A 16,899-nucleotide genomic window follows, 5' to 3' on the forward strand; every position below is an offset into this window, starting at 1 on the left:
GAATGCGGTGAATGGCTGGATGGATGGGCATGCTGGCCTATGGATGGATAGGCATGTTGGCCGATGTATGGATGGATGGATGGATGGGCATGCTGCTGGATGAATGGATGGATGGATGGATGGGCATGTTGGTGGATGGATGGATGGGCATGCTGGTGGATGGATGGATGGATGGATGGATGGGCATGTTGGTGGATGGCTGGATGGATGGATGGTCATGCTGGCCGATGTATGGATGGATGGATGGATGGATGGATGGACATGCTGCTGGTGGATGGATGGATGGATGGATGGGCATGCTGTCAGATGGATGGATGGATGGATGGGAATGCGGTGAATGGCTGGATGGATGGGCATGCTGGCCTATGGATGGATAGGCATGCTGGCCGATGTATGGATGGATGGATGGATGGGCATGCTGCTGGATGAATGGATGGATGGATGGATGGGCATATTGGTGGATGGATGGATGGGCATACTGGCAGATGGATGGGTGGATGGATAGGCATGCTGGCTGATGTATGGATGGATGGATGGATGGGCATGCTGCTGGATGGATGGATGGATGGGCATGCTGCTGGATGGATGGATGGATGGATGGGGATGCTGCTGGATGGATGGATGGATGGGCATGCTGCTGGATGGATGGATGGATGGATGGGCATGCTGGGGGATGGATGGATGGATGGATGGATGGATGAGCATGCTGGCAGGTGGATGGATGAATGGACGGATGGATGGATGGATGGATGGATGGGCATGCTGGCAAATGGATGGATGGGCATGCTGGCTGGATGGCTGGCGGGCTGGATGGCGGGCGGGCGGACTATATATCGATAGATAGACAGACAGACAGACAGACAGATAGATAGATAGATAGACAGATAGAAGGCCAGACAAAGTGTGATGTGATGAAGTCATTCTCGTAGGAGGGCTCTCCAGGGGGAATCTGTCTCAGTGTGCTTCAGCAGTTGCCACAGCGATGCTCGTGTTTGCTGTTATTCTCTCCTGGTCTCACGGCTCCAAAAATGATTGTTTGGAATCAGGTTTAGTACTGACCTTACATTTTGGCCACTCCAGAGAGACTGTGCCAGAGATTTCAGGTAGAACACACATATTAGTTCTAATTTGAGTTGTGGGTTATTTTATTTTAGTTTGGGGTATTGGTTGTTGCTATCGTTCTCATCTGACATACTCTACTGAACACTGGAGAGAATGGAGAGAATTAATTTCCGGTTTAGATATCATTAACGTGTTAACGCACGATGGACGGAACGCAGTGTTCTTTTTTAAAACCTGTCCTAATCGCGCACTGACTTTAAGGTTATATAAAACCACATTCAACCGATCCAGAGAGAAAACTACAGGAGATAAACCAGTGCATGTTTTTATTGACTTCCATTAGCTCCAGTTTATAAATGACAATGCAATGACCACACACACACTGAAATGGACTTTTGAAGTTACGTGCTCTTCTGTACCACCAAAGCAGCTTTCAGAACCTTGCCATGGGTTTTGATGGATAGAAATACATTATTAATAGCACCCAAGGGAGAGATGATGGCATCATGAAAGAGGAAAGGTAGTGGTAAGGTTAAGATGGAAAGTGAAAACATATTGATTGCTGTCACATTTGAGCAAATGAACCAGACTTGATTCATAACACTATTCTTTCAAAAAACAATGTGATGCTTTGAGCATTCATTACCAATGAAGTCCATATGAAATATTCAACAGCAACATGGGATGATTTATAGTTAGAGTATGACACATTAATATCTGATCTTTGTTCATAAGGTGTGTAATAAACTATGTGTAATAAACACCCATGTAATATTAATAAATCAGCATAAAATTATTGATTGGAATATTATATGCTAATATTTTTCACATGGAATTAAGACAGAATTAATTACTAAAGCACAAGTAGTCTAAAAGTTTATTGTAATAAATGGCATATGTTTGTCAGTTGTACAATTATTAAAACAACCTTTATATTTCTATGGGTATTTCTGTCCAGTTGTCCCACAATGAAGCTGCTGCATCTATACAGAACTGTGATGCCGCCATTTTCCTTTCTTTTTTATTTCTTTTAGCAATGTTACTCATTTAAATTTACATTTATGCATTTGGCAGACGCTTTTATCCAAAGTGACTTACAGTGCACTTAGGGGATCAAACCAGCGACCTTCTGATTACCAGATTACCAGTTAAGTGCTTGGACCACATGTTGACTCGTGCACTATTTTTCAGCACAAAAATATCAAAAGCTGTTTGATTGCTTCAAGAAACAAAACAGTTTCACTCTGAGACGGAGTGAAGTAGAGAGTGATTGGTGGTTTTGAAAGCCAATAAGATTTGAGGATGCTAGATTAAAAGGATTTGTGCCAGGGACTTCCACTCTGAATCTCCATACGTGTAAGGTAAAGTGATTCCAGGATGATAACCACACCAAAATAGCAAATTAGGAACTCAAGATCTCTTGTAAGCATAAACACGTTCATTCAACTCAAATCTAAAAAGCATCTGTTTATATGAAGAGCGACCGGATGGAAGCAGTAAAGAGGTGTTGGTGATATGGATTTGGCACATTAATTATATGATTAATGTTAGATATTCCCATCGATAATTATGGCACAAAAAGTCTATTTGCATATGTGCGTGCGCAAAATGGGGTTTGTGCAATAACTCTGCATGAGCAAAATTATATTTTGAGCGCACAAAAATACTAAAGGCTCTGCATGCGTAAGAATAAATTGAGTGCACAAAAAGGTATTTTGCGACCGGATGGGAGTAGTAAAAAGGGTGTTGGTGATTTGAATTTGGCACATTAATTATATTATTAATTTTAGTTATTCCAATCGATAATTTGGGCACAAAAACTATTGTGCTTTATTTATGCATGTGATAAATAAAGCATCTCCTGTAAGAATTTCATAAGCAATGATACATTTACTTGAATAACTGTGTAAGGGTATATATATATATATAGTATAGATAATTATGGCACGTTTCGTGGCCGAACCACCAGCCCACTCGGTTCCCCAGATGGACATTTGGCTCCTGATCGGCCCAAAAGTGTGTCGGCCCACCGCGAAAATGCCCGGTATGCCAGATTACCAGTCCAGTCCTGATATGAGTCATTTATGAGTTTTAGCCTTTATTGATCCTTTTAATTGCACTGTAAAAATATTTACGTAAAATCAACAATAACTTAATGGCAAGAAATAACTAGCAAGCTGCTGTATTCCACACCACAGTCAAATTACTGTAAAACTTTCTACAGTAGTTTACAGCATATTGTGTAATGATTTACAGTATGTGCTGTACTGTAAACTGAATTACGGTAATTATTAAACTGCACTGTCCATACCATAGCACTGACCACAGTAACACAGTTTTAGCTTACTAACTGCTGTCTATTACAAGGTAAAAAAGAATGAAACAATAGAGGTCTTTTTGCAAACAGAACATTTATTACACAATGACAACTCAAATAGCACATAAATGTTACTCATAAAGGTAAATTATGACTACACACATAAAAGTCCAAAAACTTCAATATTAAGTTCCCCAGATATCCAAGTGACTGAAATATCACGCTCCAGTTCTTTGCCTGTCCAGACCTAGAGAACAAAAATATACAAATCTATTAATATCATGTAACTTGTTTATCGCAGTCTTGATATAGTTTTTATATCAGGAAGACATTTATGCTACAAGGGAGAGAATACACTCTCAACAGCCACAGATGTGCATCCTTCAGAAAGGACTGAGATGGAAGTTACTGGCATACATATCAATTCAAATTCAGAGCAAAACATTTACACATGTTATATTTGTACATGACATAACTTTAGATGGAGGAGTCTAATAAAGTGGCTGGTATAACTTTATTTAACTTTTATAAATAAAACAAATGGGGGGCGTCAAATGAGTTGTGCACATTCGACCGGTGTAAAAACATCATTTGTTCACAGACGAGGTCATTTGGTTACTTATAGTCCTTCAAATGCCATTATAACTAAATCTAGTATCTGTCTGAGAACGTAAACTTTATCGTTACAAAACTGCTAAAATTGGTTTTGTGCTATTTTTGGTGCTCACCTGGTTCAGTGGAAAATAGATGGCTTTGCTTCTGCTCCTCTCAAAGCTGAAGTGACGAGGAGTCGAGTGCAGTCTCAACGTTCACAGGTTGCCAGGTGCATTCCTATACATTTCTCATGTTTATGATGGGTTTGTATGAGTAATTCCAAAGCATAGAAGACATCTCATCTCATGATAGATATCTGAATAATAGCACACATTTACCCCTCGAAATTGTGCATGTGCAGGTTTGAGATTGGGCCAGTTCTCATGTAATTTTACAGTAAATTACTGCAATTATTTTCCAGCTGATTAGTTCTTAAAGAATGCAGCTCGTTTGGCAGTAACATACACTGTAAAAAAATTTCTGTTGTTTAAAAAGAAAAGAAAAAACTGGCAGCTGTAGTTGACAGAATAATCAATAGAGGCTCTTCCTGGAGCAATAACCAATAAACATGTAGAGACACACAAACACTAAACACTAAACACCATCAGGGTAACACGTGTGAAATTAAAATAACATAATAAACATGAACTAAACTGGTGGCCGGGTGGTGATTCGACACACCTGGTCCCCTATCAGGCTAATCAAGCCTCCGAGAGGGATAAAGGCCGACTGCGGAAGATGGTGCGGGAGAGAGAGAGATCGTTTATGGGCATGTCCGGCATGTGTCTTTGGTTTAAGTTTCTCGTTAAACTATTATTTATATTGTCAAGCTGGTTCTCGCCTCCTCCTTGCCCGTAAACGATCTCTCTCTCCCGCACCATCTTCGCAACCGGCCTTTATCCCTCTCTGAGGCTTGATTAGCCTGATAAGGGACCGGGTGTGTAAAATCAGGACCCAGCCCCGCCCTCCGCAGAATTCAGGGAATTCTGAGAATGCCCGATTATTATTTTTTACCGTTATTTTAACAATAACTCTCTTGTTTAACATATTACATTTTTGACCATTAATTATATGGGAGAATCATCCTTTTTACACAAAAAAATGTAAAATATTTTTTACAGCATTTTACCGTAAAACTACATGTATTGTCTTTTTAGATATAGTTTAACATTTTACCATATATTTTAAGGTAACTACATGTTAACCAATACATGTTTTCTTTTACTGTCTTTCATCATTAAAATGATGGACATTTTTACAGTGTACTTACTGTAAACAGTTTCTACAGTAAGGCACGGTGAAAAATACAGCCATAATACTGTAAAAACAAGAACATTACAGCAACATACTGTAAAAAGTATCTACAGTTGTAAATACAGTAACAAAATAATTTACAGTGTAGTGAATGACAGAAATTTTCCATATATTTTGTTGTTAAACTCTTTCTTTACCTTACATTGCAATAATTCATAAACATAGAGAACACTCCCAAATATATTAAAGACTGTTCATTTGGGCGTACCTATTTAAGAACAAATCCAAAAGTATTGGTGTTATAAATGTCAAAATCCAACAACAACTTTGTCCTCAAGATTCCATCAGCATTTTAACATCTAAGGTATATGCACTTAAATGTGAATCCATTTATTAGATATACTATTAGTAACTCCATATGGATGGTTTCCATAGAGCTGATGATTTAAATATGTATAAGATATATATAATTTCTCATGTGCCTCGTTTCATTCGTGTGGCATTGCCAGTGTCCTTGCAGGATGAGCACGTCACAAAAAATGACATAGAAATAAAAAATACAGTTTTGCACATCTAGAGGAGATTACACTGCTGCAAAATGTTTCATTATTATATAATGTTTGCTACTGTAAGTGTTATTATTTAACACTGATGCTATTATGCATGGTACACCTTTTTGATTAGCGAGTCTTTGAAAGTGCTGTGATGGTATCTAATGTCATGCCACTCTTTGATTTATACTATGGGGCTTAATGTATAGCATATGCAGGTGGCATGGTATGCGCATTATGCATAGAGATGTGAACATTATGCAAGTACAATAACACATTATACGCTTTTATATGAAGTCAATAAACACACACTTACTTTGACTTTCGAATTTCCTGATGATCGTGTCCAGGAAAGTGTTCTGTGGCGCGACGTGTCCCCGTCGCACCGGCATCCTCGCGCGCTCGGTCTACTTGGCGACATTTGGGACGGTGAACTCTGTGGACGGTGACTGAAACGCTCTGGAGAATAGGCGCCCTAATTTCACCATAGTTTCGTATTCGGGTATTCCTTTATTAAATGAAAGCTTTCTTCTTGACTTATAGTCGAACGAAAAGGCTTAGAAGAACAAAAGAAGCGACCGAGACGTTTCTACTGACGCGTTTTTCTCCAGATGTCTCGTGCTCTTGTTAACAATGAATGCGCGCTCCCTCAGCATATAAACTTATAACTGTACCGAGCAGGGTCACGGAACAGTGCAGTACATTTCAAAGCAAATTAGCGTTTTCTAGCACTTTAATAAATATCGCAATTTAAAAAGCGGAAAACTATGCGTAAATAACGAAGAAATGTTGTGACAAAGATAAACGCGCTGTGGCATATAATGTAGTCCGTTCATTCCGTGGTCAAAGGTACCGTTTGGATTTGCATTCGCAGGTGAAGCGGACCAGTCGAACCCTCGATGTCGTCATCATGCCCTGGGCTTTACTGGAAACGGACAGACAGGCGTTGAAATACTTCCAGAACATCCCGAAGAGCATCGAAAATGAAGCATGCGCTCGCGCTTTGTTTTCTACCTTCAGTGGTCTCGATCTGTCAGACTGTACATGATACGTCACCGCAGATGCAAGAGTCACTGACGTGGGGTTTCCCTGCACGCGCTCAGAGACAAAAGGCACTCCTCGTGGATGTGATTATGGATTTTACGTGGATATTTCCAATGCAGTAGCACTGCTAAAACTGCGCAACTGATTTGTATGAGAAACAAAACGAGAGTGACGGTTAAACATGTTAAAGCGACGTCTAGTTGCATGTGTTACGTGCGTGCGCGAAACGGGGTTTGTGCCACAATTCTGCATGAGCAAAATTATATTTTGATGCCACAAACATTTTCTGCGCGTGCAATATGGAAATTTGAGCGGAAAAAAAGTTATTTTGCACGCGCAAGATCATATTTTGAGTGAAAAAAAATAAATAAAAATTGTTCTGCACGCGCAAAATGAAATCGAGCGCGCAAGATAACATTTTGAGTGCACAAAAAGACAGTTTTGCAAAGATAAATTCATTTTGAGCAAACGAAAATCAAATTTTCGCTTAAATAACGCTTATTTGAATGTGAATTTGCTCAGAATTCTTACATTTTGCTTTCTTCTCCTACCCACTCTGCGTGCAAAACACCCTTTTGCATGCTTAAAATATCATCCTGCGCACGCATACTTTTTTTGTGAATATAATTTTGTGTTACTTTGTAATTGTGTCACATTTAACTCTATAGTTTACGGGCTTCACAAGGGGGCGCGCGGCGCTTTATTCCCATATTTAGTCAGGAGCGCGTGGCTGTCTTTGAAGCATCAGTGAGATTTTCCAGCCTCCTCCCAATCAATCCACCCCACCGTCTCACTTATTCACTTTCTGTATATAACCATGCACATGGGTGAACATACGAGAAAGCGTTAGAGAATTGTCCACCAAAAAAACAACAAAAAAAAAAACTAAAAAGTTTAGTTACTTATACAGTAATGCAAGAAAGAAATATAATTTTCATTAAAAATAAGAAATTACATTTTAAATAAATACACCCATTTTATGCCCATTTTTCTCATTCATGAAAATTAAAGGAATATTCCGGGTTCAATACAAGTTAAGATCATTCGACAGCATTTGTGGCATGATGTTGATTATCACAAACATTAACTTCGATTCGTCCCTCCTTTTCTTTAAAAAAGCACAAATCTGTGTAAAAGTGAGGCACTTACAATGGAAGTCAATGGGGTTTAATCTGTAAACATTCAAATACTCACTGTTTCAAAAGTATAGACACAAGACGTAAACATGTTAAAACATGTGTATTAACATGACTTTACTGTGATGAAATCACTTACTAACACCATCTGTGCAAAGTTACAGACAATTTTACCACTTTGTTGCCATGACATCGTAACACTGTAAACTCTAAAACAGTAAAAACTTTAACAGCTCAAATAATACACACGTTTTAACTGAAGTATTAATGTCACATTTCTGCCTTTAAACACTCGAAATATTGACCCCATTGACTTCCATTGTAAGAGCCTCACTGGAACAGATTACGGGTCGAAATAGTTTTGTGGAAATAAACAATACGCCGAGCTTAACATGTTTTGCACCTGGAATATTCCTTTAAACACCCAATTTTCAGATGCCTACTGTAATGCAAGCAATGCAATTTTTTACTAAAAAACTATAAAAAATATGACATTTAGATTTTTTTGCATTTACTCATTTAAATTTCCTAAGAAATTTCCATTGAATTAAATTTTGTAATCTTTAACACAAAATAAATAAATAAATCAAGCATTGTGTCCGGACAGACTTACTGCACTACAGTAATGAGAATTGGCGTTTTACCTTCATTAGGGTAATGGGAATCTGGTTTAAATGTGCTTAATTGTAACGAAAATAGTCACAATGCAAAAATCTTAAATGGTCCTCAAAACAGGCTTCATTTTATTAAAGCGAGAGTTCCTGATTTGTCTAATCAAGATATCACTTATGAGCTGCAAAAAACACTCAAGTAAAAACAGAGAGAACACAGAGATCTCAATATATCATTTATAACACAAAAAACACTGCACACGTTTATTAAAGCAATTATTTGTCAAGACAACAGAGGGAAGACTGTCTTTGGCAATAATAATCATGTACTCATGCTCAAGAGAGCTAGTGTAATAAATACTATTACAGGGTTTACAAAATGTTACAGTCTGAGAAAAGTAATAAATCGAACATAATATAAAGGCTGTACGTAGATCTCGAAGAGCTTTAGAAAATGTCAAACAGAAAAGATTCAGTCATATAATGACACGCTATATAAAGAACACTGAAGGAATAAGATGATGAAGCATTTACTCTCCGAACACTCGGCCCATTCATCAGTGGCCATTCAAAGTCTCGACAGGTCTCCCCCCGGCAAACGCAGAAAAAAAGCCACGAACATTGTCAGGATCTGGAGTCTGAGTATTTTAAACTGTGATCTTGATTCATACCTTCCTAAAAGTTCACCGTATGCTCGAAGCACAAGCTACAGATAATGAGTAATTCTGTTCAGTATTTCAGAGTCAGCACTTATAATGACACTCCTTTGGTGACACTCAGTCCCTGACAGCTACATATATTTCACCAATACAATTGCAACCAGTAATGAAAAACAGTTAAAAGGAGCACGTATAATGACGCCCTTAAGACCTTTCTGCGTTCAAGTTTGGAACTCATAATTACAAGTGTGTTAAAAAGTGACTTCGGTTGGAATAAAATGGACATGGAGGATTTTTATATATTTTCTTTCACTCTATTCCATTTCTCAACAAAAACAGGAAGCATTTGAATTGCTAGTGCATCAAAATGAAGATGTGCATAGGTGAATAACTGATGATTTATGCACGGTGTGTCGAGGCTCACAAATCCTGAGTTTCTCCCACATTGTGGTGGCACTCATGTGGGTTCGTCTTGTAAACACGTCCATTCTGACATGATTTGAAAGCAGCATGCATCCGGTAATCTCTTGAAGTACATTTGGACCGTATCAGGCTGCATGACACGGCTTCATAATGCTGTATGATAAAAACTGTGACCTCTCTAAGTGAAGCCCCAGTGACTCAATTAGCTAACGTGATCAGACACATTGATGAATGGCCAAACACTGACAGGAACACGACTCTGACACAATTTGGTTTGTTTGAAACGCAACATACATTGCAACGACAATGGCACCATCTCATTACACTGTGCTTGCTATAGAATGATAAATGTTGTCATGACAACATAATATATGTTATATGTTTTTTTTTTTGACTTAATGTTGGCATTACTGAATTCTCTTCAGAGCTAATCATAAAAAAATATTAAAATAAATGGAATAAACGACAGTACATTAGTGGTCGATCATTATGGGTTTTGCCAGGGACGGATTATGACTTGCAAAGGCCCTGGGGCTAATTATCTCCATGGGCCCCCTCTCCACCAAAATGTTGTTGAGCAGGGGGGGTGTTCATGCCCAAAAGAGTTTTCAAGCGGGGGATCACCAAACTAGATCATACAACCTTAAAGCCCCCGGGCAGTCAAGGGCCCCCTGGTAGTCAAGGGCCCCTGGGCACTGGCCCCATTGGACCCAATGTCCGTCCCTGGTTTTGCAATGGCCAGTGCTGGTATCCGTATCTAGACAACAGGGAAATACAATTTAATGACAGCAAATCAGATCTCTTGTATTCCAAATTCACAAAAAACTAATAAAAACAGAAATAATTTATTATTAATTGACAAGACTTAAATAAGAAGAACAGAAAAACTAAGAAAAGTAAACTTTTCCCTTTACATTGTTTGGTTCACTGGCATATTTATTCTCATTAAAAGCATACACATATATATATTTATATACACACTCTGACGGTCAAAGGTTTATTATAATGTACAGATTTAGCTGTTTCTGAAGGAAATTGGTACTTTAATTCACCAAAGTTTCATTTAACCATGTGTTTTTTTTTTTTTATGTTTACAGATTAAACCCCATTATTGTGGTAATCAGCATTATGCCACAAATGCTGTCGATTGAGTTTCACTTGTACTGAACCCGGAATATTCCTTTAAGATTTTCTGGGGGTTTTTCAAAAGCAAATATTTCCATCTGTGCAGTTTTCCTTATATAATCAATATTTCCCAGCAAACTAAATAGAAGATTTATTCCCTCACGTCAGAAAAAAACAGAATCTGAACTCAGAAACAGGGACGCAGCCGTTGACTGGAGAGTGCCCGTTGTTTCCTCTGGCATTACCCACCCTGGCAGCTGGTACATTCACAGCTGTGAATGACGGGCAGAACGACAGGCTCGATGTCTCCGCTGGCACACTACAGGCTAAGGAAGCTTTTGGGATTATGCGGGACAAGACTGTAACTGCAACAGTTGCAAAACTCCTGCAGGTAGGGCTCCTGAGAGACAGACAGACAGAAAGAGACAGGCTATTAGATGGCAAAACAGAGAAAGGGGAGATAAATGAAAGGAAAGTGTAACAGGAAAAGAGCAAAACTGATAGATAACAATCCAAATTGTCTTCACGCTACATTTGCTTAAATGCCAGTGGCCTGCTCTCTGTTTGATGGAGCGGAATCGCAGGATAATTTGGAGCCACGCACTCTCTGAAATACTCTGGAGAAAGAGCCCAACGTGAGCCCATTAGGAGAAATGAAAACGAGGAGGGCAGATGTGAAGACAAAAGAGAAAAAAAAAAAAAAAAAGAGGTGCAATTTTGGTGTTAAAGGCGGAGTGTGGGGACCTATCAGACTGGTTGTCATGGCAACTTGACAGAAGTTTCCATTTCAAACACATTTTAAAATAATTGCAGTGAAACATTCACACTGATAAAACTCAAATTGAGTTTATACAGAGGATACATGCAACGCTTAATTTGGTACAGTATATAATAATTGTTTAAAAAGATCTAACGGCAAGGAAACGTTGGGAATGGAATCAAAGGTTTTTGATGCCACAAACAGAGCTGTTTGAATCAAATGTAACATCAGATGGACAATATAAGATCTGCATTTTAGAATAATAGTGTTACAGTACGGTTTGCCTAAAGACTTATTAGGGGCACACAATATATCAATACTGGCTAATAACAAATAACTTTTACCTCTAGACTGACATCAGTTCTGGATAGACAGCACTCTCTGCAGAAGCGGCCTCCAAGTTGTCGAGGCGACAGTTGCCCTTGGTGATGTTCCTGACCTCAGTGTAACGATGTCACTCAGCAACAGGATCCTCTGGAGACAAGAAAGTAATGTTAGCAGGAGAAAATGGGACAAGGGGGGGGGAGAAAGAGAGAGAGAGAGATTAGAAGAAGCACATATGAAGATAAGAAGAAATTATTAAGTGAAAGGTTTAGTGTTGCTTTAATGAAGGGTGAAGAGATCATGTAACTTCACTTTCTGAGAAACGTTATTTGGGATATTGTTGTTTTTAAAGGAACAGTTCACCCTAAAATGATAAATCTGTCATCATGTGGAATTACTAACCCATATGTCTTCAGAGAAAAAAAAGGAGATGTTTTGATGACTGTTTATGCTTCTGTTTTAAGCTCCAAAAAGGGACAAAAAAGTGCCATGAAAGAATCATAATAGTCCATGTGACTAATGCATCAAATTCCAACAGGACTCCTGTCCTGTTAAGATCTCGGGTTTTTATAAGACTCTCTTTCACAATGGCGATAGCGGCAGTGATAGCCGATTCGTCAGCTATAGATCTCGTGATCTTCGCTTTTAAAATACGCACATCGCTTAAAGCGTGATTGCGTCACTCAAGGCCAGCTAGAAGGCCTCGATTGGGACATGTCCAAAAGACCACACCCAACCAGAACTAATAAATCAATCTGATTGGCTGATAAATCTGACTTCAGATGCCAATTCACTTGAACTGTTGAGGGATTCTGTAGAAATTCTGAAGGCCTAATGGGGTGGAGCTCAGACTCATGGCTCGCGGCTTTGGCTAACGAGCTCGGCTTCGGGCATGCGATTTATGAAACAGCCGCCACGCTACACTTGTAAGCATCAAGGAATAAATTCTGATTGGATAAAGTTACAATTTTTTGCTGTTCATTTGTAGATGAATTAGGAGTGGAAACCGATTGAAAATACATATGCAAAAAGGTGAATGAGAATGAAAGGATTAAAAAATATTAATATATTAGGTATGTTACGCCAGCAGAGAAGGCTTTACTGGCCCTGAGAATTCACCACTGATATAAAGTCTAAGACCGCAACATCTGTAAATGGTCCGCTTTGTAATCAGAGGTAGTTTTGTATTTTCTCCAAGATTATTTTAAGACCTATGCATCATATTACATTGTATTTGGGCTCGTTTTAATCGGGAGCTTCTGCAGTTTTAATATTCTGTTTTATGAAGTTACAAGTGAAAGCTGTGTCTTTACAACTTTAACTCAATAAATATTTGGTCTGTGAGTGAAAACAATATGCATGTTTATTCTACTCGGGACCTTTCCGATCTCTATGATGGTGTGTTTGGACGGTATGGTGTACAGTAAAAAAATCATATTTCAAAATATCATTATTTCAGTTGTGCAGAATGTACAATGCCTTGCAATATCTTCGGCATTGTTTCATTGCTGCCAGTACTGGTCTAACTTTGTGGTGTAGTCCAGCTCAAACTTGAAGTGTCAGAGCAAAAGTCACAGTGTGCTTAATGATGTGTACTTCTTCAATTGTCTGTCGAACAAGGGACTCTGAGAAGTGCTGACAAACATCACCCACTCTTGGCTCGCACATCCCTATTAGGAGTTTTTCCTCGACTCTCACTTGGATAATGTCTCCGGCACATAGGGCAACAGTCAGCTGCTTCCAGAACCTTCACTTCACCCTGGTAAAAACAGAATGGAGAATGAAATGTGGAGGATGGCTCAGAATAACTCAGGTGTACATGACTCATCTCCTGAGAGATGGACAGGTGCAGACAGGACTGGCATCCATCGGGTCTTGACAGTCGCTATACGACTTCCACTGTGCATTGATGTGGGGTAACCCCTTAAGGGTGGGAGTGATGGGCTGATGAGGGCAAAGAGTAAATGGAGTGGTGGTGGCGTAGTGGGCTAAAGCACATAACTGGTAATCAGTAGGTTGCTGGTTTGATCCCCACAGCCACCACCATTGTGTACTTGAGTAAGACACTTAACTCCAGGTTGCTCCGGGAGAATTGTCCATGTAATAAGTGCACTGTAAGTCGCTTTGGATAAAAGCGTCTGCCAAATACATAAAATGTAAAAATGTAATTTACAATGAAGGCTGGAAAGGGGTAAAACAGTTCGAGAGGTAATATGGAACCTCAGGATGACTGCTTTTGTATTATTTAGCTTGTTTTCGAATTAAGCCATGTTAGGAATCAAACCCATGACCAAGCCTGTTTCAGCCATGACATGGTGCGCAACAGTGCCCGCCCACTTTTTCATCCATCTTGGTTCTGTTTTTTTCCATTCATTTTTATCCAATCCTTCATAAAAGAGATGTAAGCCATGACGCAAACCAACCAGCTCTAAGGTGAATCACATTACAAACTTTGACTTGAAGCAAAAAATTAATTAAGGTAAAAATTAATCAAGGTCGCTGCATAGCTCTTTTGCCGCACTTTGTTCACCATGATTATCTGATTGGTGGATTTTCCCCCAAAGGATAATGGGTAGTGTGGTGCTTTACTTTGGTTTTAGAATATAAAAGTATATTCAGTCTATGTTTATATCTATTCTTGATTATTAGAGCCACGAAGAATGTTGCTATGGTAGGATGTGACTTACTTCTCCCAGCATCAAACAAAAAGCAAATTGGGTAATTCAATTTGAACTGGATGAACACATAAAAACTATATAAAAAAAGTATTTTCAGATATTTGTTCTTGTTGTTGTCTGTAGGAGCACAGTGGAGATGTTTGGTGTCTTTGAGACGGTCCTTCGGGATGGTGTTGAGGTTCTGAGATGTCCAGTCCATCTCTCAGGAGCCATCTGGGACATTATCCCTGACCAGAGCCGTTGCCTGGACAACAGGGCCATCTATTTCCAGCATCTGCTGTGCTAATGGCATCCCGTTCTTTTACTGGCCACATTTCTGATGCAAACACTCACAGCTCATTTGTGACATCGGAGACACAAGCACTGATATTCATCATGTACTTCTTTATTTATTTCTTTTTGAAAGGGTTTTTAGGAAACCATTAGTTATACAATTGTTTAGGCTTTTTTGGAATCATGGAAAAAAAATATTTATAAATTGTTTTTAAGTTGCAATTGCTCTGATATTGTGGTCCTTTTTTTTTTTGAAGAAGAAGAAGAAACATAAACATAAAGGATTATGAAAGCCAAAATATGAAATGCATGGATGCAATATGTTCTGAGCAATACATTATTAGCAATGCATTTTGTAGAGGGGGGTCAAAATGACAAAGCAAAACTACAGGTAAAAATAAAATAATGGTGGTTGCATCATTATTTTTATTAGGACACAGATATTGGTAGATCTATTACTAAAATCAGTTGACTTCAGCATCTCTTGTTGCATTAGATGCCAATGGTGTGAGTCCAAAAATGGTGAGAAACACTTTTTGGGGGGTTGTTGTTTTTTCAAAGTTGGAGTGCCTATAATTCCAGAAGTATTCAAGAAATCTCAACAAACTATCCTTTTTGTTTTATTGTTTTTAATAACCCTATTTGGTCAAATATCAGAGATACAGGGCTCTCAATGTGGCTCCCAGCAAACTAGCATGCTAAAATTTCTCTCCATGTCCTCCATCACAATGTAAATGTAATGATCCTGAATATTTCTACACCTCACTAACCCCACTGTGAAGTGCCTGAAAACACATATTTAGAGGCCTTCAGTAGCGTTGCTTTGACCTTAACAAAAGAGCCGTTCCAATACGATTCATGAAGCTGAAACTTTACATTATGTTAATCTTGGCACATTCCTTTGACACTTTCTTGAAATGTTCATTAAGATATGTTGAAAATCTGCAACTTGGGATGCTGTCACTTCTCTATTGCTAAACATATAAGAGGCCGTTTAGTGCAAACACGAATATACCGCAATGAAGGCGTCTCGAGATGCATTTTTAAAAAGTTGAAGTTCGCCTTGCACGAGATGCTGAAAAAACAGACAAATGGTGCAAGAGTCCAAGTCTGTCTAGAGCATGTCTACATCGAAAAACTATTAAAAAAATAGCACAAATAAGACACAAAAAAGCATTAATTGTGAACGGCCCCCGAACAAATCTCAGTTAGTCGAAATGACCATGTTGAGTGGCTTGGCTGCTGCTTTTGTATGTAGTTTTAACTTACTTTTAGGGGGGAAAAAATCTACTGTTTAACTGCTTTGAAAGTGTGTCTTAGGCCACATCCACACTAAAACGCTCAAGTTTGACAACTTACTTTTCAGTTTCATAATGTCATCATTTTCCAAAGTATGCATTAATGGAGTCTCCATTTTTAGTGCCATTTCAGTGTGTATGAGAGACATAAACGTAGCAAAATGAATGTGTTTAATGTGGACGTTGCCATAAAGTGACATTGAGCAAAGTAATGTGCTGTAGAAATGTCAAACAATTGGTGGAAAAAACACAAACACAATTCTTACCTCCGAACATTGAAGTGGAGGGCAGTTTGATTGACAGAGTTTCTGTCCACTGACACAAAGACAACACTGATAGCCATCCACCCACTCAGATCCCACCTATAACACACCAGGAATGTGCATAAAGAAATTAAATGGGGTCAATTTTGATTTCATGTTGACTTTGGGGATAAAAGTCAAAAACTAAGACAAGTTTAAGTTGGAAGACTGAACTGAGAGTTCGTAAATATTGATCGGATGTTGTTGTATACATTATATAGTACATCAATTTCCAGTTTTGTGGTGAAGGCACTTTGCCAGCCACAAGAATTTACTTCAGTATCATTCACCAAATGCTTTTCAAACAAAAACTCTTAAAGGGCGCCAATGAGGTCCAATTAGACGATCTCGTGAAGCGTTTCCACGCTTCTGATGATTATTGATGATGGCAATTATCATTTTCCAGAAACATCCTGAGTGCTAATCTATCAGACTCATTAATGACGTTCATTATTATAATATATGAACAACGAAACCACAAAAGCAAT

The 16,899-nt window shown here is 38.7% G+C and overlaps 1 protein-coding gene across 1 annotated transcript in view; it reads right to left on the reverse strand.

Annotated features, from left to right (window-relative positions):
- LOC127634928 (potassium voltage-gated channel subfamily H member 2-like) overlaps nucleotides 1-6,170 on the reverse strand; it is a 184,868-nt gene extending 178,698 nt beyond the window's left edge. Inside the window, exon 1 of the mRNA XM_052114689.1 lies at nucleotides 6,095-6,170. Within this exon, the coding sequence (XP_051970649.1) occupies nucleotides 6,095-6,170 (76 nt within the window). The remainder of the gene's footprint in view (nucleotides 1-6,094) is intronic.
- Between the last annotated feature and the right edge of the window lie 10,729 nt (nucleotides 6,171-16,899).

Source organism: Xyrauchen texanus, chromosome 42, assembly GCF_025860055.1.
Source record: "Xyrauchen texanus isolate HMW12.3.18 chromosome 42, RBS_HiC_50CHRs, whole genome shotgun sequence".
Taxonomy (NCBI): Eukaryota; Metazoa; Chordata; class Actinopteri; order Cypriniformes; family Catostomidae; genus Xyrauchen; species Xyrauchen texanus.